Source organism: Oikopleura dioica, chromosome XSR, assembly GCF_907165135.1.
Source record: "Oikopleura dioica chromosome XSR, OKI2018_I68_1.0, whole genome shotgun sequence".
Lineage (NCBI taxonomy): Eukaryota > Metazoa > Chordata > Appendicularia > Copelata > Oikopleuridae > Oikopleura > Oikopleura dioica.
In genome coordinates, this window is record NC_137294.1 from 9,697,875 (window position 1) to 9,720,205 (window position 22,331).

Genomic DNA, 22,331 nt, shown 5'->3' on the forward strand with positions numbered 1-22,331 from the left:
TTATTATTAATAACACTGCTATTTTATTTTTGTGAACTTTGTGACGAATTCAGAAAGAGGTAAAGATAGAAAAGATAATTGTTGTTTCGATTCGTTCATGCCTCCAAACAAAGACTATTTTTCTTTTCTTATAAATGACTCAAGCTCGCATCAGAGCATATAAATGAAATAAAAAAAAAACGTAACTTGGCTGGATTACTGTCGAGCGTGTGCACTATCACAAATTGTAGAATCTCTTCGATCACTTCTTGTGATAGGAACTCTCTTTTGATAGGATCGATTTGAAGTGCGCAGATAATTGAAAATGGGAAAGATACTTTGAGAAATTCATGAAAAAAGCGTCAAAAGAAAAAAACAACAGAAGATTAGAATTGTCTTTTAGCGAATCAAACTTATAAAAAACTATTCCAAGAGGACTTCTTTAAACTTATTTCAGGCGGAAAAGCGGTAATCTTGTGGTTGTAACTTAAAAGTTACAATTTGTAACATATAGATAGGTATTCTTTGAAAAGTAGGCCTGTAATGTTACTTAAGCAGAATTGTGTCATGCAGAATTGTCTTAAACTCAAACTCGTTTATATGCGAAATTGTAGATACACTTGCATAAGGAAACATCGAAGTTGAATAATGGGTGATGTACTTTTCACTTGTAAAGATTGAGGATTATGAGACGAGAAGCCGAATTAAGATATCTTTATTTTTTCTTCCGATTTAAAGAATTCATAAAGTGAGTCGTTCAAAGGCATGAAAGTGAAGTGAAGTTGAAGAAATGCAAAATTTCGCTGCCCGAGTTTTATTTTGTCGTCGATTGAAATCTTGGTTCACGTTTTCATTCTCGCTTGTCGGATCTTCTCAAGCCTCTTCTCCAAATGTTCATTTGTCAGTTCTAGCTCCTCTGCTTTGTCTTGCCACGTCCGCAGCTAGGAATTATGCTTCTCTGGTCTGGAATTCTAGTGTTTTACCTCCCGTTGAAGTCTACGTTTCTCGGCCTTAAGGTCGTCTTCCGAAGATTCGTAGTGATCGGCAGCAGCTTTGTACCGGCTTACTTGCCCTTCTAGTCTCACTGTGTATTGCTACGAAACGAAGAGTTAGCAAAGTTATCAGAAAGCGAGTCGTTACTTTTTGCGCTTCTATTTCTTGCTCGGCTTTATTCGCTCTTGCCTTCGCCTCCTGGTAAAGTCGCTCTTTGACTTGGATTTCTTCTTCAGAAGCTGAGCTCGAGCTCTTCGAGTTCTGGGCCAGCAGCTGCTGTTTCAACTGTTCATTCTCGTTTCGCAGCAGCTCAAGCTCCGTAGAATCGTCGTTTTCCGGAACATAACCGCCGTCCTAAATTGTTTTTACGAATTGATTTGTCTTTTTTAACATATTCAAGAGAATCCACACATGAATGAACCATTCACAACCAAAAAACTTCAAGAAAAAGACCAAGAAAACACACTCTTGTTAAAATGAAAAGCAACAAAAGCATTTTATCAATCTTTTGCAAAAAAACACCTTCTTTGCAACAAGGGAAATCTGAGACTGCGCTAGATTTTGAAAGTAGTCGCGCTGGACTTCTAGCGCTTTGATTTTGTTGTCTCGCCAGATCAGCGTCTCGCGCAATTCGCGCAACTGCTCCTGACTCTCCGACTTACTCGACTTGTCCTAACGATTGGTTCCACTGCTGTTGTTGTTTTTTTAAGAGTGTACCTGGATGATCTGGTCTTTCTGTCTGATGATTTCGCGTAACTGGTCCAGTTTGAGATTTTGAGCTTCGGTTTGTGTCTGAAATCATTAAATTCAACAACTTCGAATGGATAAGTGCACCTTTAGTCGCTGTGCTAGTTGGCATTTTTCATTGAGTTCTTTGAGCGTGGTGGCGAGGGTGTCCTCCCTTTCTTCCAAAAGGTTCTTTAGGTGTTCGTTCTCGTAGTGCCAGGCGGTCTTCTCGTTGTCGAGCTGTGCGTTCTGCACCATCGCCTTTTGTATTTCTCCTCGATGGCTGACGACGACTCCTTAGGAAGTGATTAGCGATATTCGTGTGAGCGGATAAGCCAAGACGTCACACTGGGTCATTCTCTTCTCACACTCGCCTCTAGTTTAAATCCAAAACTCGTAGTCAACAAATTCAAAACTCACACAAGGATCTTACTTTGAGCTCTTTCAGCTCATTGAAATAGGTATTTTCCAAGCGCCGGACGCGGTCCTCGGCGGAGATCTACTCATTTAAGCGGAGCAGTAGCTAAAAATAATTTACCTCTACTCTGGGGCGGCCATTCGAGCCGTTCGAAGTCGAGTAGTCGTTTGTATCGGCGAACCTCTTCGGGAGTGAGCCATTTCCTTCCTGAACATAGTTGATAAATCAACTTAAAAACGAAAATAATCCCATGTACAAGAACTAGAAGAAAACAACTCTCTTTGTGAACAGCACGCTTACTAAAGGAACATGCAGCTGTACCTGGTAAGAGTTGAGAAGGTAGTCGCCGGATTGGCTCTCTAAATCGTCCATCTGGCATAAAAGGTAAATTTAAAATCAGTCTGCGCGAGATAAAATTCGCAGCGATAAAGCATCACTGTTTCAAGAAAAAGAAAAGGTCGCTAAATTCACAAATTGACTCTTAATCATTCTGTGAATTGCCTTGAAAAAGAGAGTGACTCAGGTCCAAATCCGCCGATTTGAATTAGAGCGAACTGAAATGGAAGGTACCTCTTCGGATAGAATCTCGAGGAGCTCATCAAAATTACTCTTGTCGCACATGGACGAGTATAACTGGGTCTACTCTCATATTCGTGTTTTTAGAGCGCCGGAAAAAATCGATGGAGATAGTGTTGCGGAGGAGAGGCGGGGAGGCGGAAGATAAGAAAGAAAGAAAGAGACTTACGTCCGAGAAGAGAGAATTCCGCGAGTCACAGCGGTAGAGAGAGTCTACTTCGGAGCCATTTCGCGAGTTTAACCGAGACTGGCTTTTGTACAGCGAAAGAGAAGAGCCCGAACGGGATGATGAGGACTAATTTACTTCAGTTTAATTTTCTTATTTCTTTTTGCCAAATGTTAGTTTCAACCAAAGCACGCTCAAGAATGTTTTTGAAGAGAAAACATGAAGATGAGGAATAAGGATGAAAGAAAAAAAGGGAAGAAAAAGAAAGCAAAAACAAAAATACCAAGTTGGGCATCGAATAACGCATGGACCTATCATTCCAGCGCTTTCCCTAGACGAGTGTTCTAGTTCTTGAGTCTCTCAAGAAAAGGACAGCTTACCTCTCTTTGCTGCTTATCGAGTTCTTTGAGTCGGATTTCACGAGCTTCCTTTCTAGCCGCTCTCTTTGCCTCCAGCCGCGCTTCTGCCTGGAAATTAGTTAGAAAAAGAAGAAGAAGATAAGGAAAAGTACCTCTCTGGCGATGGAGGTGAGGGAATCGTCCTCGGCGTCCGGCCTCCTCGGTCTTCGCCCGCTCATTTCAACACTTTCCCGATTCTTGTCGTTTTTTTTTTCTGAAAGCCTCGTTTTCAAAAAGATGAATAATTATGCTCACGCGTTAATAAAACATAAACGGAGACGGTAATGTCTTTTCTGTCTGCAAATATCTAAGTTAGGTATTCTCAAAATTGAAAACTACGATTTTTGCTTCAGTAACTGCGAGAAATGGCAAATATTTAAAGATATTCATTTGGCTTCATCAAGTCTTCTACTCAATCTCTCTTTTTCCGAGAAATGGTTTCTTAGGGGTTTCTAGTAATGCTGCCGTTTCAAAAAGTGATTAGCAAGTGCAATTAAAAATTCAGAGGCGATCCGACCACGGCTGATCCAGCTCGCTACTGGCGCGCTCTCTGATTGGCGAACTCCCGTAAACGAGCTTTTATCGCTTTGAAAATTTTATTAATAAAGCCAACTTTGCTGCAATAAATTATCAACGTCACGCTCTTGGATTGACTGGCTTGATAACTGAGATATCAAAAATTTAACATCTTACCTGATTTCTTCCAGAAGTCCAATAAAGTTCAAGTGCTCTTAATAAAAAAATTCGATTAAATCAAACTATCTGGTATGAGTCAGTGAAAGCGTATAAAGTAGTCTTTGACAAGTTTTGACTTTTGCTAATCTCGAAAATCGCGAAAAGTAGTGCAAGCGCGCCCGACTGACACAGCTCTTTTTAGCTTGTTCAGGTCACTTTTAGTCCCACTTCAGTAACTCTATCAAGTGGTCTGGTTCGCCTCGCCGATTTCCAAACGAATTAAGCTTTTGACGTTCGATGCTCAAGAATATTCTCAATTGACCAACGGTCCTTTTACTTCTGGACATTTGTTAGAATTCTTCCGTCTGTAATATCCGTGATTGAAACTTATAATATTTCGATTTATAATATTTTCTAGATTTATTTTTGTGGTTATTTCTTATCAGTCGAACTTGACTGCTGCTTTTTGACAGAGGGAGGTGCAGGTGAAAGTCAAAAGAAATATAAGAAGTGGAGCTTTTGTACAGGACGATAGGAATACTTGATCGCTTGCTGTGGCGCTGCTATGACGTCTTATCGGGATTCAAAAATGTCAGGCCGAAATCATTTTCGTCGAATTCTTAGAGATTCTTTAGAGATGTAGTTAGGGAGCAGGCTTTCAGCAGAGGCCCAATCAGAAGAATCTCCCGCGCGTGGTATAAAAACAGAAAGCGCGCGCCGACAAGCGTTATTCGATTTTTTCCTGAAAGAAAGATTCTTCCTGAATTCTGAATAAGAAAATATATATTTTTTGACTTTTATTTAGCAGCATAGCATATTATGAGCCGCCGTAGAGAAACCGCGCCTATTCCAACGACCGTTTCTGATACCCTAAATGGCGTTACATACAAACGGTAGGAATCTAATCAAGCTTCGAACTGTATTAATACGATTGATTTAGACTTCGTTACCTTGGAAAAGGTGGTTTCGCCAGGTGCTATGAGTTCCAAAATGCAACAACCGGGGAGGTTGTTGCCGGCAAGGTACCGAATCATCTTAAACAACCCATCTTGATCGATAAATCAAGGTTGTATCGAAATCATTATTGACGAAGCCGCATCAAAAGGAGAAGATGATGCAAGAGATCGCACTCCACAAGACGCTACAGCACAGAAATGTGGTGATGTTCAAGAGCTCCTTCCAAGATCCACACTTTGTCTACATAACCTTGGAAATCTGCAAGAAACAGTCATTAATGGAGCTTCACAAGCGACGAGGTCCACTTACTGAGCCTGAAGTCCGGTAATGTTCTTTCTCGCCTAACAAGTCTGACAGTATATTAAGATATTACATGAAACAGATTGGCGAAGGAATGGACTACTTACACAACACGATGAAAATTATTCATCGAGATCTGAAGGTGACCACGTCTCATCTAACCCGGTTTAACCTTTTTTATAGCTGGGAAATATCTTCATTAACAGTGACATGGTCCTGAAGCTTGGCGATCTCGGGCTCGCGACGAGAATCAACTCCCCGGATGAGCGGAAGAGAACTCTGTGCGGCACGCCCAACTACATTGCGCCAGAGATCCTGGTCAAGAGCGGCCATTCTTTCGAGGTTGACATGTGGTCTTCCGGCTGCATCATGTACACCCTTCTGGTGGGAAAGCCACCTTTTGAAACCTCATCACTCAAGGTTCGTTTAGTTTATCTTCGTTGATTTGTTTTTCTCTCCTCGTTGATTTCAAACATCATGTTTTCAGGAGACGTACAGCCGCATCAAGCGAACCGAGTACGTCATTCCCGAGGATACCGTTGGCCCAGCCGCGTCTAACCTTATCACTTCTATGTTGATGAACAATCCCAAGACGCGTATCACGGCCACAAAAATGCTGCAGCACGAGTTCCTGACGGAAGGATATCTTCCGAAAAGACTCCCTACTTCTTCCCTCACTGTGCGTCCCCATTTCACCGAGCGCCAGATGACCTTCAACACGACGAAGAAGCCACTGATCGCCGTTGACAACATGCCAGAAGGGGAGGACAACCAGGGTTACGCGCGACCGACCATTCGAAAATCACTCATGCCGGTAAGATTTACGCAGGAATTTTTCTCATTTTATTATATTTTAAGGACGACACGCTCGTGGCTAAGGCAGATGCGACAACAAAGCGCATTCAAAGGAAGCAAGAAGACATCGATAGCCTTTACGAGTTGCTGCAGGATGCAATCCTCAACGCCAATCATGAAGTTCCAGAGCTGCCTGAGGATGCTGAGCACCCCGCTTCTTCCCCTGTCTACTGGATCTCGAAATGGGTCGATTACTCCGACAAATACGGAATTGGTTTGCAACACAAATGTCTAATCTTTTCTTAAATATTCTTTCAGGGTTTATGTTGTGCGATAACTCAGTAGGAGTTTTATTTAACGACGCCACACGAGCGATGCTGCACGCGAATGCCAAGAACATGCAGTACCTAGACAAAGAGTACCAGGAGAGCTTCTTCACCAAGAATGACTTCCCTCAAGCAGTCAAGAAGAAGGTCTCGCTCGTCGATTACTTCCGTAAATACATGATCGAACATTTGCTCAAGGTAATGAGTTCAATTCTGAACGTCCGTTCATTGATTTTTTAGGCGGGAGCAGCGGCTGCACCAAAAGAAGGAGACGAGCTTTCCCGTCTCCCTTATCTTCGAACGTGGTTCCGAACTAGGACAGCTATTTGCCTGTGGCTTTCCAACGGCTCCATGCAAGTGAACTGGTTCGAGTCACATGAGAAGGTCATTTTCTGCCCTAAGATGAAAGCAGTAACCTTGCTGAACCAGGACGGCTCTACCCAGACGTTCCTGGTACGCAAGCTCCACACGCTAGGAATCACAAATGGCATGATGGAGAAGATCAAGTATGCCAAGCAAATGGTGCGCAAATGCAAAGAGGGAGTCGTTGCGGAGGAGAGACACCACAAACAGCGGATGAGGTTAGATATTAAAACACAAAACTATGACCAAACGAAATCTTTAGGGAAAATCTCAGACCCTGAAAGCTGAAGTGACAATTTATTTCACTTATCCGATAAGAGCATCGCCACTGCCACTTACACTTTATACGAGCAATAAAGAATACACTAATTGATATCAGAAAAATCCACTACAGAGCTAAAACAATCTTAGTGCTGTACGCTTTTCGTGTCTAACTTATTGCATTTACCTTCTAAATTTTACGGCATTTAAAAAAAGCAAGAGAGCTGAGATTAGCATGCATCATCAAAGACATAAGTTGTCCTCATTTCGAGAACAATTTTGTTTGTTTCACCAGTTGCGAGCAAAAGATATGCTATGAGGTGAGATTTTAAGATATTTGTGGCCCTTAAAAGGGCCGGTTTTGATTCACTAAGTCGGAACTTAGTTCATTTCGCCTCGGATTCGTCGAGCCAAAGTCATGTCCTTGGGCATGACGGTGACCCGCTTGGCGTGGATGGCGCAGAGGTTGGTGTCCTCGAAGAGGCCGACGAGGTAAGCCTCAGAGGCCTCCTGGAGGGCCATGACGGCGGAGGACTGGAAGCGGAGGTCGGTCTTGAAGGCCTGGGCGAGTTCGCGGACGAGTCGCTGGAAGGGGAGCTTTCGGATGAGAAGCTCGGTCGACTTCTGGTATCGTCGGATCTCTCGGAGAGCGACGGTTCCAGGTCGGAATCGGTGGGGCTTCTTGACGCCACCGGTTGCAGGTGCGCTCTTCTTGGCAGCCTTGGTGGCGAGCTGCTTTCGAGGAGCTTTACCTCCGGTGGTCTTGCGGGCGGTTTGCTTGGTTCGGGCCATGTTGATTTTTCAGTGTTTTTGAGACTGTGAGCAAAATGGCGATTTGCGGCTGCTTATATAGGCAAGGTAGCCAGGGGGACTCGGTGCGGGAGACAACCTGCGGGAATTCTAGAGATATTTTGTTTTGGTTCTGCCTGGTTCTCCCAAAGAGTCAACAACAAGCAACGTGTTCTGGAGAATACTCACGGAAAACTTTTATAACGTCGCTCGATTCATATCTTCGACCAAATTATCAAGATTTTCTTCGTTGATTTCTATAATTATAAAAATACAAATCAGTTTCTACAAACTAAGTTAGCTCACAAGCAACTTTATACATACTTATACTTAATACATAATAATACTTTTGGACATTGGCAGAAAGAATTCGAACTGCTAATGACCACAAGGTCGTCAAATAGTTCCACAGAAAGACCGACAGAAAGACGATTGTAACTTAAGATCAGCGAAAGTAGGAGTGCAATGACTTACTATTCGATGCCTTTACACTTCCTATCTTTCCACGGATAAGAAGTTTGCAAAATGAGTTGCTCTTTTGTTGAGATGTGGTTGGGGCTCGGCACATCGCATGTGAGCTCTCGCGGCCAATGAGGTGTCGGCGAGACAGGAAGGGCGAGCTCTCTCGCGGTCGAGTTCTCGACACTCTAAGTGAAGTTGGAGAAAGTCGAGTCCTTCCGTTTTATCGAAAGACTCATCTTGGTCCAACTTACTCACACTGCCGAAATACGTTTATCAGAAAAACTTATTCCGATATCTGGGTAAATCTCTAACTCTCCGTCTCGAATGAAGGCGAAGAGAAGACAAAGAACTGGGCTCGCTAGATAAACTTGTTCACTATTCCTAACTTGCCGAGTACTTTATCTGCTCGACAGCCGAGAAATTATGTTTATCGCGATTTTCGCGCGGAGCGAAATGAGAGTCTGACATCGAAATTCTGACGGAATGGTGCTGCATGTGCTGTAGTAGGGCGCCGCCCAGGTACAGCGCCCTCGAGTACAGCCCCAGTCTGGTTCTTTCGCGAGGCCGAATTCGCGAACCTTTCTTTCCGGTAGCATCTGGCGATATCAAGAAAGACTAACGAATTTCTTTATCGAAAACCGTCACCGTTTCCTTTTTCGGTCGCTAAGAATATCGAATCAATAGATAGTGTGCAATTGAGGAAAGTTGAGGAAATCGTGACGAGCGATTCCACCTCGCCTCAGCAGGTAGCCATAGATTTCAGTCTACTTTCGTAGATCAAGGTTTTTTAAATTTGTGGCCCTTAAAAGGGCCTGTTTTTAAGCGTCAAGTAAAATAATTACTTAGACGCGGTGTACTTGGTGACAGCCTTAGTACCTTCGGAGAGGGCGTGCTTGGCAAGCTCTCCGGGGAAGAGGAGTCGACAAGCAGTCTGGATCTCCCGGGAGGAGATCGTCGACTTTTTGTTGATCTTGGCGAGGCGGGAAGCTTCACAACCGACACGGTCAAAGATGTCGCACACAAACGAATTCATGATTGACATGGCTTTGGAGGAGATTCCCTGGTCGGGGTGGACCTGCTTCAGCACCTTGTAGATGTAGGTCTGGAAGGACTCCTTTCGGGCCTTTCGGTACTTGCGGGCGGCGGTGGCGGCGGGCTTGGCGGGAGTTTTGGCCATTTTGGTGTTTTCGACTTTTTTCAATTGTCGGACTGTGGAAATCTCGCTCAAACGCGGCCTTATATACACATTGCTGGGAAGGATCCGCCTACGCTGCTCTAGAAAGTTTCTGGAGAGAATTTGTTTTTCTCTCTGCGCTTTCCAGAGAATCCGCGCGTTGGTCGTTGTTGTTTTTCTCTTTTTTGCGAAAAAAGTTTCTAGAGCGGACTGTTGTTCTTCCCAGCCGTGCCTATATAAAGGGCCCGGGAAGGTGGGGCTGCTCATTCTCACTTTTTACTCTGAAAGTGCAAGACATGTCCGGACGAAAATCCCTCAACAAGAAGACCAAGGCTGGCAAGAAGAGCCGCTCCGCCCGCGCTGGACTTGCGTTCCCCGTCGGCCGAGTGCACCGAATGCTTCGCAACGGCAACTGGGCTGATCGAATCGGCGCCGGTGCTCCAGTCTACTTGGCCGCCGTCCTCGAGTACCTCACCGCCGAGGTCGTCGAGCTGGCTGGCAACGCCGCCCGGGACAACAAGAAGAGCCGAATCAACCCCCGACACATCCAGCTCGCCGTCAGAAACGACGAAGAGCTGCAGCGACTCTGCGGCGGAGTCACCATCGCTCAAGGTGGTGTCCTCCCCCACATCAACCCCGTCCTTCTTCCCAAGAAGAAGAACTAAGGACGTCTTTTAGACGCTTCTTTAAAACCGGCCCTTTTAAGGGCCACAAACAAACAAATTCTTTTCTCATCTAGAAAAGTGCCCCATCATCAAAACTGCGAGCATTAACGGGACATGAAAGAGCGGATCCCCTTAAATCTCTTTTGTGGACAGAAAGGGCAGCCTTTAAAACATCTCCGCTTCACTTTTTCCATCTTATTTTATGACTTCTGTCCTAAGACCCGCACTAAAATAAAAAGTAATTAATCGCTCAAAATACATTTTTCCGTGATTTTCAATCGGAATGGTAGAACGTGGAAGAGAATCACTTCTAGAGGAAACATCAGATATAGGTGAGGTCGACCTTTTCCAAACACTGACACTTTTTTATTTTGAAGAGAGCGAAGCAAGTCCTGAAGTTCAAGGAAAATTCAAATATGAAGCTTATATTGAGAAAACACGAGTGAGAAAACTCGAAAAAGAAAATGAAAAACTTAAAGAGCAAATATTAGGCTGGTTTTCATGAATCGATTACGGTACTTGACCAACTATTAAATTAACTTTACTCGAAACAAGTTCTTAAAACGGAAGTGCAAAACCGCTTTCAGAGATTCAAATGTCACACCAAATATCCGAGATAGAGCGGCTAAAGACTGAAATACATGAGATTTCGACGATCAAGACGATAAAGGAGAGCAAGATTTGTGGCACAGGATTTCGCACAGTTTGGTTCTGGATGTCCACTGTTCTGAATGTTCTTTTTGCGCTGGTGATCCTTTCTGCACTTTTGTTTGTTTTTCGTATAAAGCCGGAAATCTGTAATTTCAATCAAAAAGAAGACCTCAATTCCACATCATTCTAATTTGTGAAAGAAAAAATGTAATTTTAATCGAAGCGCGACTTTGTTTACCAAATAAACTTTTCAAGTCTTTACTCTTTGATTGATGAAATTCTGTAAACTCATGTAATGGAACGTAGAGATCAATTTCGGGTACAGTTTCTTTTATTCGTCGACGACGTCTCAAGCCGTTTCCGCGATCACTAAAAATTCCACTGACCTCACAATGTTGAAGAGTCATGATTGTGCTCTTATGACTTGATTAAATCAGAGAAATTTCCAACTGTTATTTGAGTCTAAAGATGTGCTGAAGTCACAGCTATTTTAAGAGAATAATGGAAAATATCTATGCGTCAGGAGACTCCGTAAGCAGACGTCTACTATTTTCTGTTGAGAAATTTTCTCTGGACTTTCATTAAGAGGACGGAAAGGGGTATTTATTGAACATTCCCCGGTGATACTGTGGTATATCGAAAATGGCCATTGTTAAAGTGAGACGATTAATTAGATCCCTTAATATGCGCCAGGACCTGAAACTTATTCGACGACCTTTTTCAGCTTCATTCAAAGAGATGGATTTTCTTCGGCGGAGCGCTATTTTTACGAATTGTCTTTATTTAGTTTCAGCGATCATTCTCGCCGTCTACAACACAAAGGTGCAAGATAACATTACAGTCATTCAATACTTTGAATGAAGACTAATATCATAGATAGCACAATTTCGTAGAATATAGAATAAAATCCTTTATTCTATATTTTTAAGGACTACACTGAACACGAATTCGATATTTTAGACTTGGTTGGAATTGACCATTTTTCTGTGCAGGACTGGAGAAATAAATTGCTATGAATTGCTAGAAACGATATTTCTTGACGATATTTTGTTACTCCAGATAAGACGGCCGTTCTTGTTGCGATATTCGCGATCATTTCGATAGTTTTAACACCAGTTTTCTTGATATGGCTTTCATATATTATAGACCTAATACATACGTAAACAAAACATCAATATCAAGAGGTAGATAACTATCCATGCTGACAAATGGAGCTGGCTCATTACGTCACTTCTTTTTGCCGGAGGAGCCTTGACTCTAGGAGCATTTACTATTTTCTACTTAGGTGAGTATCATCTCCATCTTCGATTCTCGAAATCAGTTTCAGGAATATCTCATATTCAATGGAAATCGATTCGAACAACTCACTGGCCAAATCTGCATCGCGAGCTTTTCGATGAACTGTCTCCAGCAGGAAATTCGACTTGGGATGAGCTCCAAAGAAAATACCAGTGCTGTGGCATAAATGGATCCGCCGATTTTCTCGGATCAGCGTGGGCCGCCTATGAAGAGAATCTCTACAATGCGGTCCCGCGAAGCTGTTGCAAGGACGAGAATAATTTTCATAAATGCGAAATTGAAGGACTTTGGTCACAAATCCACCAAATCGGTTGTCAAACTGTGTTATCTACTGCTCTGTATGAGCTTAGCTGTCAGACTAAGGTGCGCCTATTGAAAATATTGAATTTGGTATTAAAAAATCGTATTTTTAGATAAGACTAGTTGTCCTCTCTCTTGGGGAGTCCTTGCTGTTCATCCTTTGCCTACTGAAAATTATGATTTGGAAAAGGAAAGAGTTTGAAAAACCATCGTTTTTTTCAATATAGAAGTTATTATACGAACTCATTACAGGGGAAAAGAAGAACGTAGTAGAAAAACAACGGTAAGGTAGTCTTGCAACTAAAAACTAATACAGTCGAAGCCAAGGACAAGCTAATCTTCAAGATTGCCGACTTCTACCGTCGATTTAACAACCATCAGTAAGCTTTTACAGATTTGACCGTTAATTTTCATGTCTTGCTGTTCAATAAATGAAGTCACCATCAAAAAAAGTCTTTACTCATAATTAGAGTGTGTCAACTTCCTGCAGTTGAGTACAAAAAAAAACAAGAATCAAAAAACGAGGCAACTGAAATGTTTTGTCAAGAGTATGAGCAAAGAAGTGCAGTCATTCTTTATTCCATTCTCGTAGACCGTTATAAAGAAATAAACACTATCAGTTCTTTTGAAGCGAGTATCTCTCGCTTTGGAACATTTGAAACCTTCTACGTCATATTTCTTCCCATATCGCTAGGCACTAGATCAGCTTCTTGTCTTGGCAGCTGTGTTCACTTGGCAGTTACTAAAAATCATAAAAATATATTCATTCTAACAAATAATTATCATTGAAGCAATTTTTTGCGGAGGCTACTTACTTGATAGGCCACCGAAGGTATTGTTGAAAAATAATTTAATTGTAACTAGATTCAGGCATGTCTCGACCGATAACAGTGGTTGAAAGTGGAAAAGGGACATTCGGCGTTTTCAAAATGTGCCCGATCATCATCGGCGCAATGTGCTCGAAGGGCTTCATCGTCGCTTTGTGCTGTATCATCGAGTGATCACTACATTTCAGTAAGCAAGTGAAAGAGAGCTCTATGCTTGCCTAAATTGTCGCAGATACGTGAGAAGCATTAGTAACCGAGGCAAGAGTTTCTTTTCTAGAGGATGGTTGCGCGCGATGAATTGTCTCAGGAGGTCGATGTAGTGTTGCTGCACATTATCAACCTTGGCGTCTAGTTCCTTGGAATAGTTTCTGTCTGGACTAAATAAGGTCAGCGCAGTCAACAGCGCCAAGAGGTGCGTCGAAGAAGCAGTTTTCTTTATTCGAGCGAACGTTTCGAACACGCTTTTGCCAAACTCCTGCGTTGAAAGACCGCTCAGTCGGGCTTGGTTGATGACTGAACCATCAAAGGTTGTGACGCACTGAAAAACAAACTTAATACATATATATATTCAGACTGAATGCTCGAACAGGTTGTTTCTGAGGCGTGGCTATTATCTCAGTTACTGAGGCGTGCAGACTATCAACAAGTGTCATGAAAAAATTCTGAAAGAATTTTGTCGTTCCCTGCGGGCAGCCTCGAAATAATGTAACATAGGGATGAAACTTTGTTCCAGTGCTACGGGAGATATAAATAATCAAAACGTGGCTGTGTTTGACAAGTTGGCTTTTGAAATTTTGGAGCCTCTTATGGTAATTTAGAGTTTATGAACAAACAGTCTGTTTGAACTTACTTTTGTTAGAGGGTCGTACTTGGTGATGGACTGGAGGACGAAAATCTCGATCAAGGAAGAAGAGAGAATCTTTACTTGGTCATCAAAGGAGAAGACCTTGAAGGGCGATAGATTCTTGGCGAAGCTAACAATCAAGTTCACAATGAGTTGGAAGAAGCTCTCCATTTTCAGCTTCTCTTGCTGCGCCGCAGATGATGACTTCTGGATTGCAAGGTATAGAGGAGCAAGCACCTGCTTTTGCGATTCGATGTCTAAACAAAAGCTAAATAAAGAATCATGAAAACTGAGTTGGGACAAGTATATTTTTAAATATATTTGACCATTGTCTCTGGAATTGGCGATGCTCGTCGAGAGAAACCTTTTTGTAAAAGCATCTCAAGAAGCAAATTAAACTCTCGCCGAGCAGCACCTAATCACTGGGACAATTACGTGCATCAAGACCTTGCACAGAACGGACATGAAATCCCTTACGTGCAAAGATAGACCACCATAAACGTTCAAAAATTTGATTGATCGAAGAAATCTCCCTGAAAAAATTAGTTTGACAAGTGAGTTATCGATATGCAAAACTAATAACGCTGAACTACAGCCATGCACATTTATTTAATTTCAAGTCGATCATTTTTTTAAGTGGAGAACCTTTTATGCAATGCCTGATTTGATCATTTTGATCAGACACAACATTTGATTGAAATCTAAAATTTTCGATAACGAATTTTCCACCTAAATTCTTTCCACCACGATTCTATGTTCACGTTGCTTGCCCTAAATTACCGGTAATTTTATCGAAACAGTTGAGAACTTCCGCCATAAGCTTGTGTTGCTCCTTCACTAGTGGATTGACAATTACTGTCGGGCGGCGCATGTTCTCCAGAATTCGTTGGGTGCGAGTTCTGTTCTTTTTTCGGCGCACGTACTGATCGCGCATGCCAGCCTAGCGAAGGAAATTAGTTTTGAACTTTAGGCATGGTGGCTACCAAATTTCGCAAAGATCAAGATTTGCGAAATTTAAATATTTACAAAGTTCATTCTGCAGTTGCGCGGTTCACAAACAGAATAAACTCTATTCCTACATCAATTGAACGAATTCTACCCGCGGCTAACTCTATACGTCGTTCACCGTTTTGTACACAATAGTTAAACCCGCACTAAATTGTGAAAGATCTTTTTTAACAATGACGATAATATAGCGGTGGGTTTTATTACATGAAGGCGGCTCTTTTCGGCCATATAAGTTTAAGTTTGAAGAAAATGATTGAACCAATCATAGATCAACTTACTTCTTCGCAGCGCCGTAATCGACATTTCTGGCATCGTTGTCGTGGGTGATCGACTACAGCAAGATCGCACTTGTACAAGTTCTGAATAACGCCGTGGCTTGAGCTTTTCGAGATTAAATCTAGTAACATGCTTAATTTTTCACTATTGCTATCAGAATGACAAGTTGCCTAATAGCCTCAGAACCTTTCCTTATCGAGTCCGTTTTTACAAACATATTCCAACTTGGACAAGACGGTTCTTCTGAAGAATCCCTTGCAGCCTTAAGATCATTTCGTTAATTAAATTTATGACTCTAAAAAACAATGACTGAATCGGACCATTCTCTTTGATTTTCGTAAAAAAATGGCGCCATGTCACGAATATGCAATTGGAATGAAAATGATCGTGGAAATGTCCTTGAGTAAATTTCTTATGTTTTAGATTCTAATGTAAATTTAGAGGATTCAGAAAATTGCAATAATTATTAGGTCTAGTATCGCGATCAGCAGATATACATATATTGAACCTGATTATTTGGTGTCAATTTAACGTTTGAATGAGTTAAGGATGAGTGACGTGTTTGAAACACGTTATTACGGACAAGGCATCGATAGGAATCTTGTCCAATACGTCTTTTTGAATAGGCAATTTGGGGAAGGGTGCTCCTGTGGCACTGTCTCTCTTGTGGCACTTTCTCTCCTGTGGCACTTGCGCCCGCTGTGGTATACCACAGGAGAGACAGTGCCACAAGAGAGACAGTGCCACAAGAGAGACATTTTCAAAAGCGTTCCCTATCAGATTATCAAAATGATAATCTTCTTAGGGAATCCGCCGGCCCAGCTCCACGCGCGTGGCTCGCAGTTTTTTAGTTTCTATTTTTGCCGTTAGAACTTTTTCTGATTAAAATTTATTTTTCTACGTGGACGAAACTTTCCTTGACCTTTCATTGTCATTTCGTCAACTAATCATATCTTGTACTTACGGTGAGTTTTTCCGAAAATTTGGATTCTTGATATCAAGGATACAGAACTAATGTAACTGTTACATTGTAACATAACTCAATCGTTTATTGAAAGTTTAGTCCACCCAAAAAAATTCATGTAAATCGAAAAAAGTTATCAAATGGAAAACAACGAGGCGCGCACATAGAGATGGGTCGGTGGACTCCTTAAAATTATCATTTTGAGAATCTGATAGTTGAAAATGTCTCTTTTGTGGCACTGTCTCTCTTGTGGCACTGTCTCTCCTGTGGTATACCACAACAGGCGCAAGTGCCACAGGAGAGACAGTGCCACAGGAGGCAAATATGACGAAAGTGCCACAATAGCACCCTCTCCGGCAATTTGGACTTATCGTTTAGCGTCATGGGCTAAAACTGAAAAGAGCAGGGAAATAGAGTTACCCTGATGTTTGAGCTGGGCAAACACAAATGTGTTCAATGTTGGTCAAACTCGCCGTTGTACGATAGTGCAAATTTCTCGTAGTTAGGCAGCTACTTAAGTATAGACGGGTTTGTTCGGAACCCTTTCTCGCTAAGATAATGGCGCTGACCACAGAATTGAAATAAAAAGAAAGGCTCCTGACTCATGGTCGTTCCAAAGAGCCCCGAAAGGCGCTTAATTGACAATTGACAATGAGGTTTATTGCTAAACAAAAAATCCAAACAAAATAAACGCCCCCTTCTTGCAATAACGGTTTGAAAAAGTAATTATTAAAGAAAAAATAATTAAAATATTAGTAATAGAATCAGCAGACAAATCAGCTTTATAAATTGACCTCGTGCTCACCTTGGCAACTGAGAACATTGTAATGATATCCGTCCGCTTTACGTTTGCAAATCTGGCACTTTTCGTCGCCGAACATTTTGACTTGCGGTCCTCTTCGCACCTTGTCCGTCTCCATGAGTTTGTTCTATTTCGCCCGCTGTGGAAGATTGCAGCGATGTCTCTGGCTGAACTTAGCAGCTGTTAAATAAACTGCGGTGCTTTTCTTCGTCTCGGGTTAGCTTCGTTTACGAAGTCACGCACTGCTGATCTTGCCTTCGATACGCTCTCTGAATCCAACCAACGCTCCGGAGTAGATCCTCAATTTTACGTTGCAGCTCGCTCTCTTTCTCTCCACGTGTAGGGGATAATTATTGAGTTCCTGCTAGTTTGTAGTATTACCCGATTTCAAACTCGAGCAAAGAGCAACTGGTCGCGCCACTGCGCCACTTCACAGTTCAAACTCTTTTGGCAATAGCGACACTACTACGTCACAGCGATCCAAAATGAACGCATTTCGGAGCGGCCCGAGGCCTCAGCCACGGTAAAAATGAAAACTTGGGTATGATATTTTCTTCTGCTTCGATTATGCAGTGAAAGTCAGCGAAAATGCTCTTTGGTAAGAGCACCTGAAAACGCATCGGCTGCCCTCTTGCAGAACATCCATCCTCTAGATTCACCTTGCTTCATCTACTCTTTCTTGATTTCTGACTAGTTCTACGCAGAGAGCGTGTTTGTCATAGTATGGATCTCATACTATACGCTTGAATAGCTTTGATAATATATAAAAGCTAATTTCCCAAAATGGGAAAATTGCGTCTCCGGTTATTTCTTACACATAATATGTTAGATGTCCGATCTAATGTTTCAAATTAAGATCAAGCACAATCTTTTTAATTGATCTTATAACGCGATAGGAAATGCGCACAAAATATTGGTACTGTAGGTTTATTCTCAAGGGCTACATCAAAACTTGTTTATTGTTTATTAATTGATATATAAATTTATGGCTTCTTACGTTCAACTAAGAGCTTACTCTCGTCTTTGCTAGGAATAATAAAACTCAGAGAGAAATTTTACGGTCATTGACGGTGACTGCTAAGCAGTAAAGCGGCGTATAAGGTTAGCTCGTTTTAAAAAATCGTTCTATTTTTACGTCCCCTCAAGCCAGGCAGCGATGTTCGAGCTTATCTTAAAAAGATATTGAATGCGCCTGCTGCCGGAACAATTCGGCAAACTCGCACGTGGTTCGGAGGGCCTTGTGGAACGCGATGTTTATAGATATAGCAGTACTTTATTAATAACGGCATATTTGGCATCAAACTTTTATTCGTGTAATCTCAAGTTCCCTTGTACCAATTGCTCTTTCGAAAACAATTGTTAACACTGAACGCGGCTATATTCGTTCATTCTTTCGGATTTAATTCCCTGAAACAGTACACTTTTATTTCATTTTTAGAAAAAAAAATATGGCTAGATTATTCTTTCAATCGGTTGTCATTCAAGAAGCAGTCTCATAAACGAAATGAAATTCAATGAGTCGAGTCACTTTGCGAAGGCTATAAACTCCTGTCGAACAAGAAAATTATCAAAGTAGCGTCTAAGTTAGAATTATTTGTTCGCTTTATGATCCCAATCAATTATTTCAGCCATGAAAGAAGTGTATGACTATCTTTACAAGTACAGCGCAGAAATAACGTTTCTAGGAAGATATTTAAAATGCCTACTTTAATCATTAACAAATTTTTAGACTTTTCATTTTGCATCCGCTTTGGAGAATCAAACAAAAATAATTGGGACAAAAGGGAAGTCCTCTAGGCAACCATTCTGGAAGGAATATTACTAATCACATTAGAAATTGTGTACTCTTTGTTTATGTCTGAAGAAATGATTTCTACGGGGAGCAGAAGAGTGCGAACTTTAGAGCCACAGAAATCACATTAGCACTCGTGTGAAAAGACTACTCTCGTACTTTGACACTCTCACTGGGTCAGGTTGGATTTCGCTCGCGTCACTGTATTTTTCCCTACTAGGTTCTAGCAAAGTAGACAAGGGAAGAGCCTCGATCAAATGTTAAATCATTTGGCCAAGATCAATATGCAAGTTTTCTGGTAAATTTGTGGCCCTTAAAAGGGCCTGTTTTAGCTCCGGTAAATGATTTACTTGGAGGCGGTGTATTTGGTCACAGCTTTGGTACCCTCGGAGACGGCGTGCTTAGCAAGCTCACCAGGGAAGAGCAGTCGGCAAGCGGTCTGGATTTCTCGAGAGGAAATCGTAGACCTCTTGTTGATCTTGGCGAGACGGGAAGCTTCGCCACCGACCCGGTCGAAAATATCACGAACGAAAGAGTTCATGATTGACATCGCCTTGGAGGAGATGCCCTGGTCGGGGTGGACCTGCTTCAACACCTTGTAGATGTAGATCGAAAAGGACTCCTTGCGGGCCTTTCGGTACTTTCGGGCATTGGCGGTAGCGGGCTTAGCAGACTTGGCCATCGTTGGTTATTCACAAGGTTTCAAGTTTGTGAGTAGTGAACAGCCTCATTCTGGTGGCGTATTTATACCCAGGTAAGCGACGTGTGGGAGACAACCCTTGGGAAGAAAAACAAATTGTTCTCGAAACACGTTTCGTGAGATTTTGTTTTTCTCTCCGTGTTTTCAACTGAATCCTGGTTATCCTTATTAGAAACGATCAAAAGCACGAAATTACTGGACTATGAACTGGGTCGGTGGATTATTTAGTCGATAAAAGGCGGAGGAGGTAGGCGTGACCCAGAAAAATTAGAGAAATTTATCGGATAAATACCAGCTTTTTATTTAATTTATTCGTTGGGAAAGCTCCGGTCGAAAAAGAATTTCGGAATCTTCAGAGATTTTCCGTGAATTGATTATTGACGATTGATTGTAAAAATTTTGGATATTTTTTAATGCTGAGAAACAAAGTGAGAAACACTTCGAGCTCTAGAAAGTTTTTGTATGGACGAAGGAAGCAAAGGAGAAAAGAAAAACAGCAAGTGGGAAACACGCTGAGAAACGCGTCAATATCTAGAGACATTCTGTTTTGAGTCGCAAAGTTTGCATCGCAGTTGAGAAAGGCGAGTGGGCTCAGCTTCGAGTTCTTTCCAGTGCGCTCATTTTCATTGGTGGAAGACCTCGCTCTCTTTGAAAGCTTTCGCCATTTTCCAGGGTGGACTTTTCCTTCCTGAAAATTGTTGCCGAATCACCAGTTCAGTGGTGGCCAATTGCAGCCGAATCACGAAAAGAAAAGAGAATATTTTTATTTTGATAATTTTTTGTAAATTTTTAATGAATTTTAATTTACTTTCAGAATGAAACGTAAGCTCCCGAAGTGTGTTAGGATCGAGATAGACAGCTCTGCTGAGGCTGAAGCAAAGTGGCAGAGAAGTTTGAAGAGAAAGAAAGAGGAGGCGAGAAAAAGAGAGCTGGAGAAATATCCCGACTTCACGGCAGAAAATGTAAGATTCGATTTCTTCTTTAATTATTTTCGACTTTCTTCTTCGGCTTTTTTAGTCGAAGCAAGCCCTGTAAATTTAAAAATCGTCAATAATCGCTTTCAGTGGCGTGTTTTTGCAGATGCATATGCATCCGGCCAAGCTCATTCGATGATGAAGACGATGCAAGTACAATTCGCCGGATTGAATCTCGCCTCAGAAGAAAATGGCGCGCCGCCTGTTTTATTTTCGAAAAAGTCGGCTCACCCACAAAACGAAAATCGAAAAGATCTTCACACCGATATTACGAATTTTTCAATAAAACAACCAAACGAACGAGCATTGGCGAATTTAAGTACAAATTTGAACGCAGCAAAGGCAAGCGAGAAGGAAGAATGTTCGTCAGCGGATTTGGAGGTAGATATCGCGCTATATTTTCCTGTGGACGAGAGTTTTTTTAGATTCACAGCACGGTTGGAGTGCAGATCTCCCAATGGTGAGACACGAAGGAGGTGGCAAGATTCGTAGCCGCTCAAGATCTAGTGCTCAGTCTGAATCGGTGAAAATAAGAAACGCACGAGAACGAGAGCGAGTGAAGACTCTCAATGCAGCATACGAACAGCTCCGCGATCGGCTCCCCATTACACCTAGTCTAAGAGGAAAGAAGATGTCCAAGTACGAGACCCTGCAGGTAATGGAACCAGTAAATGCCATAATAGAGCGTTTATAGCACGCTATCGAGTACATTCGGACACTAGAAGATTTGCTTGATGGTGGTGATGAAGAAGGGCATTTTCAGATGCCGCAAAGAGACATCGAGCTCCGAAAATGCTTGCCTAATGAAAGTCCTCTTTGCCGATCTCGATCTATGGGACCGCAGATTATTGATGTAACAGTCTCTTCTTCCCGAAGCTCGGAAAGTGGCTTTAGTTCCAATGACAGCAGTACCAGCCAAGCCTATAGCTCGATCGAACTATCTGAAGCCGACTCTCTTGTAAAAACTGGCTCTATTATCTTAGGTCATGATAAAGACGCGTCGATTGAATTGACTCAAGGTGAGAGGAGACCAAGCATTTTTGTATCAACTTCTTGTACAATTCTGTAAGGAGTTTCCGCGCCTCTGTGAGTGCTGCGTTGCCGCACCCCTTACCCGCTGTCTAGGGGTGCGGAAACTCCTCACAGAACTGTACGGGCCGTTTTGGCTATATGGCAGTTTTTCTGAATGTGCTATTCAAGACTTGAATTTCAAGTGACAATTCTACTTACTGTGACAATCACAGTTTGACAGCTTTCGTTTTACATGCTGGAACGGGTTGTTTAAATTCTCAACAGCTCTAACTCAAAGGCATTCGGTCGACTCAGTTATTTAGCCTTGATACTAAGTTTGCTTTCAGGAATGCACCCAATGTACGCAGTCAATCCGGTGGCAATGTCGCTCGCCGCAAGCTATTATGCCCATAACGCGACTCCATCTGTCAGAATCAGCGAGAACGAGGCGGAGGCTTACTCAAATCTGCAGCAGCAATCGCCTTATCCCCAGTCAGAAGAGTATGAGTCTGTTTCTTTCGACACCCAGGAACATGTCACCTTGAAGAACCTCAATTATCAAACGCAAGAATTAAAGGACCACTTTCCGATTCACATGGCCGCCGACGTCAAGGTACGCGCCATGGAAGCTTAACTTTCTTGACGAGTATTAGACGGAGGCACCCTCCTACGAATCTAACGAAGCCATCTCTTTCGGCGCTTACGAATAGCTAGAATCACAGCCATTTATACCATTAATATCTCTACACTGCACAATTCTTTCATTTATCGGTCCCTGCCACAGTCACAATAATTTCTATTTACTGGAAAGTTCAAGCCCAGCACAAATCGAAGCAAATATAGAGCTGCCTTTATGAAAA

General features: G+C 42.2%; 8 protein-coding genes and 1 long non-coding RNA gene across 11 annotated transcripts; 4 read left to right on the top strand and 5 right to left on the bottom strand.

The window, feature by feature from the left end:
- Positions 1–134: 134 nt before the first annotated feature.
- LOC145709862 (leucine-rich repeat flightless-interacting protein 2-like) lies at positions 135–2,482 on the bottom strand. Its single transcript, XM_081787566.1, has 8 exons — positions 2,438–2,482; positions 2,237–2,323; positions 1,807–1,994; positions 1,690–1,764; positions 1,495–1,644; positions 1,120–1,326; positions 963–1,073; positions 135–920 (listed from the first exon to the last, which is right to left on the bottom strand). The coding sequence occupies exons 3-8, from the start codon at positions 1,954–1,956 to the stop codon at positions 822–824; spliced, it is 792 nt and encodes a 263-aa protein (XP_081643692.1). The 5' UTR covers positions 1,957–1,994; positions 2,237–2,323; positions 2,438–2,482; the 3' UTR covers positions 135–821.
- Positions 2,483–3,545: 1,063 nt separating this feature from the next.
- On the top strand, positions 3,546–7,044 carry LOC145709859 (serine/threonine-protein kinase PLK1-like). 2 transcript variants are annotated; one of them, XM_081787563.1, is made up of 11 exons: positions 3,546–3,693; positions 3,745–4,824; positions 4,872–4,953; positions 4,998–5,212; positions 5,255–5,330; positions 5,372–5,608; positions 5,676–6,002; positions 6,047–6,257; positions 6,302–6,507; positions 6,550–6,890; positions 6,935–7,044. In XM_081787563.1, exons 2-11 carry the CDS (start codon positions 4,751–4,753, stop codon positions 6,951–6,953), a joined length of 1,788 nt encoding a protein of 595 aa, XP_081643689.1. In that variant the 5' UTR covers positions 3,546–3,693; positions 3,745–4,750; the 3' UTR covers positions 6,954–7,044. The 2 variants fall into 2 exon arrangements, with proteins under 2 accessions (XP_081643689.1, XP_081643687.1); XM_081787561.1 differs by having other exon boundaries at positions 3,546–4,824.
- Positions 7,045–7,310: 266 nt separating this feature from the next.
- On the bottom strand, positions 7,311–20,790 carry LOC145707578 (histone H3-like). Its single transcript, XM_081785128.1, has 2 exons — positions 20,781–20,790; positions 7,311–7,739 (listed from the first exon to the last, which is right to left on the bottom strand). The coding sequence occupies exon 2, from the start codon at positions 7,723–7,725 to the stop codon at positions 7,315–7,317; it is 411 nt and encodes a 136-aa protein (XP_081641254.1). The 5' UTR covers positions 7,726–7,739; positions 20,781–20,790; the 3' UTR covers positions 7,311–7,314.
- On the bottom strand, positions 9,023–9,343 carry LOC145710274 (late histone H2B.L4-like). Its single transcript, XM_081787994.1, has one exon. It carries the CDS (start codon positions 9,224–9,226, stop codon positions 9,023–9,025), a length of 204 nt encoding a protein of 67 aa, XP_081644120.1. The 5' UTR covers positions 9,227–9,343.
- Positions 9,655–10,023, top strand: LOC145709225 (histone H2A type 1-like). The gene has a single exon (XM_081786903.1). The coding sequence runs from the start codon at positions 9,655–9,657 to the stop codon at positions 10,021–10,023; it is 369 nt and encodes a 122-aa protein (XP_081643029.1).
- LOC145707491 (uncharacterized) lies at positions 11,862–12,556 on the top strand. The gene is made up of 3 exons (XR_014134756.1): positions 11,862–11,959; positions 12,002–12,336; positions 12,387–12,556. It is a non-coding gene; the product is annotated as an uncharacterized LOC145707491 (long non-coding RNA).
- On the bottom strand, positions 12,834–17,509 carry LOC145707490 (oxysterols receptor LXR-alpha-like). 2 transcript variants are annotated; one of them, XM_081785023.1, is made up of 8 exons: positions 16,998–17,509; positions 15,429–15,490; positions 15,231–15,308; positions 14,725–14,884; positions 13,951–14,201; positions 13,319–13,638; positions 13,089–13,277; positions 12,834–13,015 (listed from the first exon to the last, which is right to left on the bottom strand). In XM_081785023.1, the coding sequence occupies exons 1-7, from the start codon at positions 17,110–17,112 to the stop codon at positions 13,124–13,126; spliced, it is 1,140 nt and encodes a 379-aa protein (XP_081641149.1). In that variant the 5' UTR covers positions 17,113–17,509; the 3' UTR covers positions 12,834–13,015; positions 13,089–13,123. The 2 variants fall into 2 exon arrangements, with proteins under 2 accessions (XP_081641149.1, XP_081641150.1); XM_081785024.1 differs by lacking the exon at positions 15,429–15,490 and having other exon boundaries at positions 15,231–15,311; positions 16,998–17,508.
- On the bottom strand, positions 19,133–19,468 carry LOC145709226 (late histone H2B.L4-like). Its single transcript, XM_081786904.1, has one exon. It carries the CDS (start codon positions 19,466–19,468, stop codon positions 19,133–19,135), a length of 336 nt encoding a protein of 111 aa, XP_081643030.1.
- Positions 20,284–22,325, top strand: LOC145707573 (uncharacterized). Its single transcript, XM_081785122.1, has 6 exons — positions 20,284–20,448; positions 20,551–20,841; positions 20,886–21,115; positions 21,155–21,479; positions 21,819–22,084; positions 22,125–22,325. Exons 2-6 carry the CDS (start codon positions 20,820–20,822, stop codon positions 22,179–22,181), a joined length of 900 nt encoding a protein of 299 aa, XP_081641248.1. The 5' UTR covers positions 20,284–20,448; positions 20,551–20,819; the 3' UTR covers positions 22,182–22,325.
- Positions 22,326–22,331: the final 6 nt, after the last annotated feature.

What these genes read in the sequence shown, in the direction of transcription:
- LOC145709226 (XM_081786904.1), bottom strand. Translation starts at nt 19,468, where the DNA reads ATGGCCAAGTCTGCTAAGCCCGCTACCGCCAATGCCCGAAAGTACCGA.
- LOC145707490 (XM_081785023.1), bottom strand. Translation starts at nt 17,112, where the DNA reads ATGGAGACGGACAAGGTGCGAAGAGGACCGCAAGTCAAAATGTTCGGC. An exon ending in AATATGTTTGTAAAAACGGA is followed by an intron (nt 15,309 to 15,428) that starts CTCGATAAGGAA and finishes GTTATTCAGAAC; the next exon opens with TTGTACAAGTGCGATCTTGC. An exon ending in GATTACGGCGCTGCGAAGAA is followed by an intron (nt 14,885 to 15,230) that starts GTAAGTTGATCT and finishes TTCCTTCGCTAG; the next exon opens with GCTGGCATGCGCGATCAGTA.
- LOC145709859 (XM_081787561.1), top strand. Translation starts at nt 4,751, where the DNA reads ATGAGCCGCCGTAGAGAAACCGCGCCTATTCCAACGACCGTTTCTGAT. An exon ending in TTATTCATCGAGATCTGAAG is followed by an intron (nt 5,331 to 5,371) that starts GTGACCACGTCT and finishes CCTTTTTTATAG; the next exon opens with CTGGGAAATATCTTCATTAA. An exon ending in TTGAAACCTCATCACTCAAG is followed by an intron (nt 5,609 to 5,675) that starts GTTCGTTTAGTT and finishes TCATGTTTTCAG; the next exon opens with GAGACGTACAGCCGCATCAA.
- LOC145707578 (XM_081785128.1), bottom strand. Translation starts at nt 7,725, where the DNA reads ATGGCCCGAACCAAGCAAACCGCCCGCAAGACCACCGGAGGTAAAGCT.
- LOC145709862 (XM_081787566.1), bottom strand. Translation starts at nt 1,956, where the DNA reads ATGGTGCAGAACGCACAGCTCGACAACGAGAAGACCGCCTGGCACTAC. An exon ending in AAGAAATAGAAGCGCAAAAA is followed by an intron (nt 1,074 to 1,119) that starts GTAACGACTCGC and finishes TTCGTTTCGTAG; the next exon opens with CAATACACAGTGAGACTAGA. An exon ending in AACGTAGACTTCAACGGGAG is followed by an intron (nt 921 to 962) that starts GTAAAACACTAG and finishes CATAATTCCTAG; the next exon opens with CTGCGGACGTGGCAAGACAA.
- LOC145707573 (XM_081785122.1), top strand. Translation starts at nt 20,820, where the DNA reads ATGTTCGTCAGCGGATTTGGAG. An exon ending in GTTCGTCAGCGGATTTGGAG is followed by an intron (nt 20,842 to 20,885) that starts GTAGATATCGCG and finishes GAGTTTTTTTAG; the next exon opens with ATTCACAGCACGGTTGGAGT. An exon ending in CCAAGTACGAGACCCTGCAG is followed by an intron (nt 21,116 to 21,154) that starts GTAATGGAACCA and finishes GAGCGTTTATAG; the next exon opens with CACGCTATCGAGTACATTCG.
- LOC145710274 (XM_081787994.1), bottom strand. Translation starts at nt 9,226, where the DNA reads ATGTCAATCATGAATTCGTTTGTGTGCGACATCTTTGACCGTGTCGGT.
- LOC145709225 (XM_081786903.1), top strand. Translation starts at nt 9,655, where the DNA reads ATGTCCGGACGAAAATCCCTCAACAAGAAGACCAAGGCTGGCAAGAAG.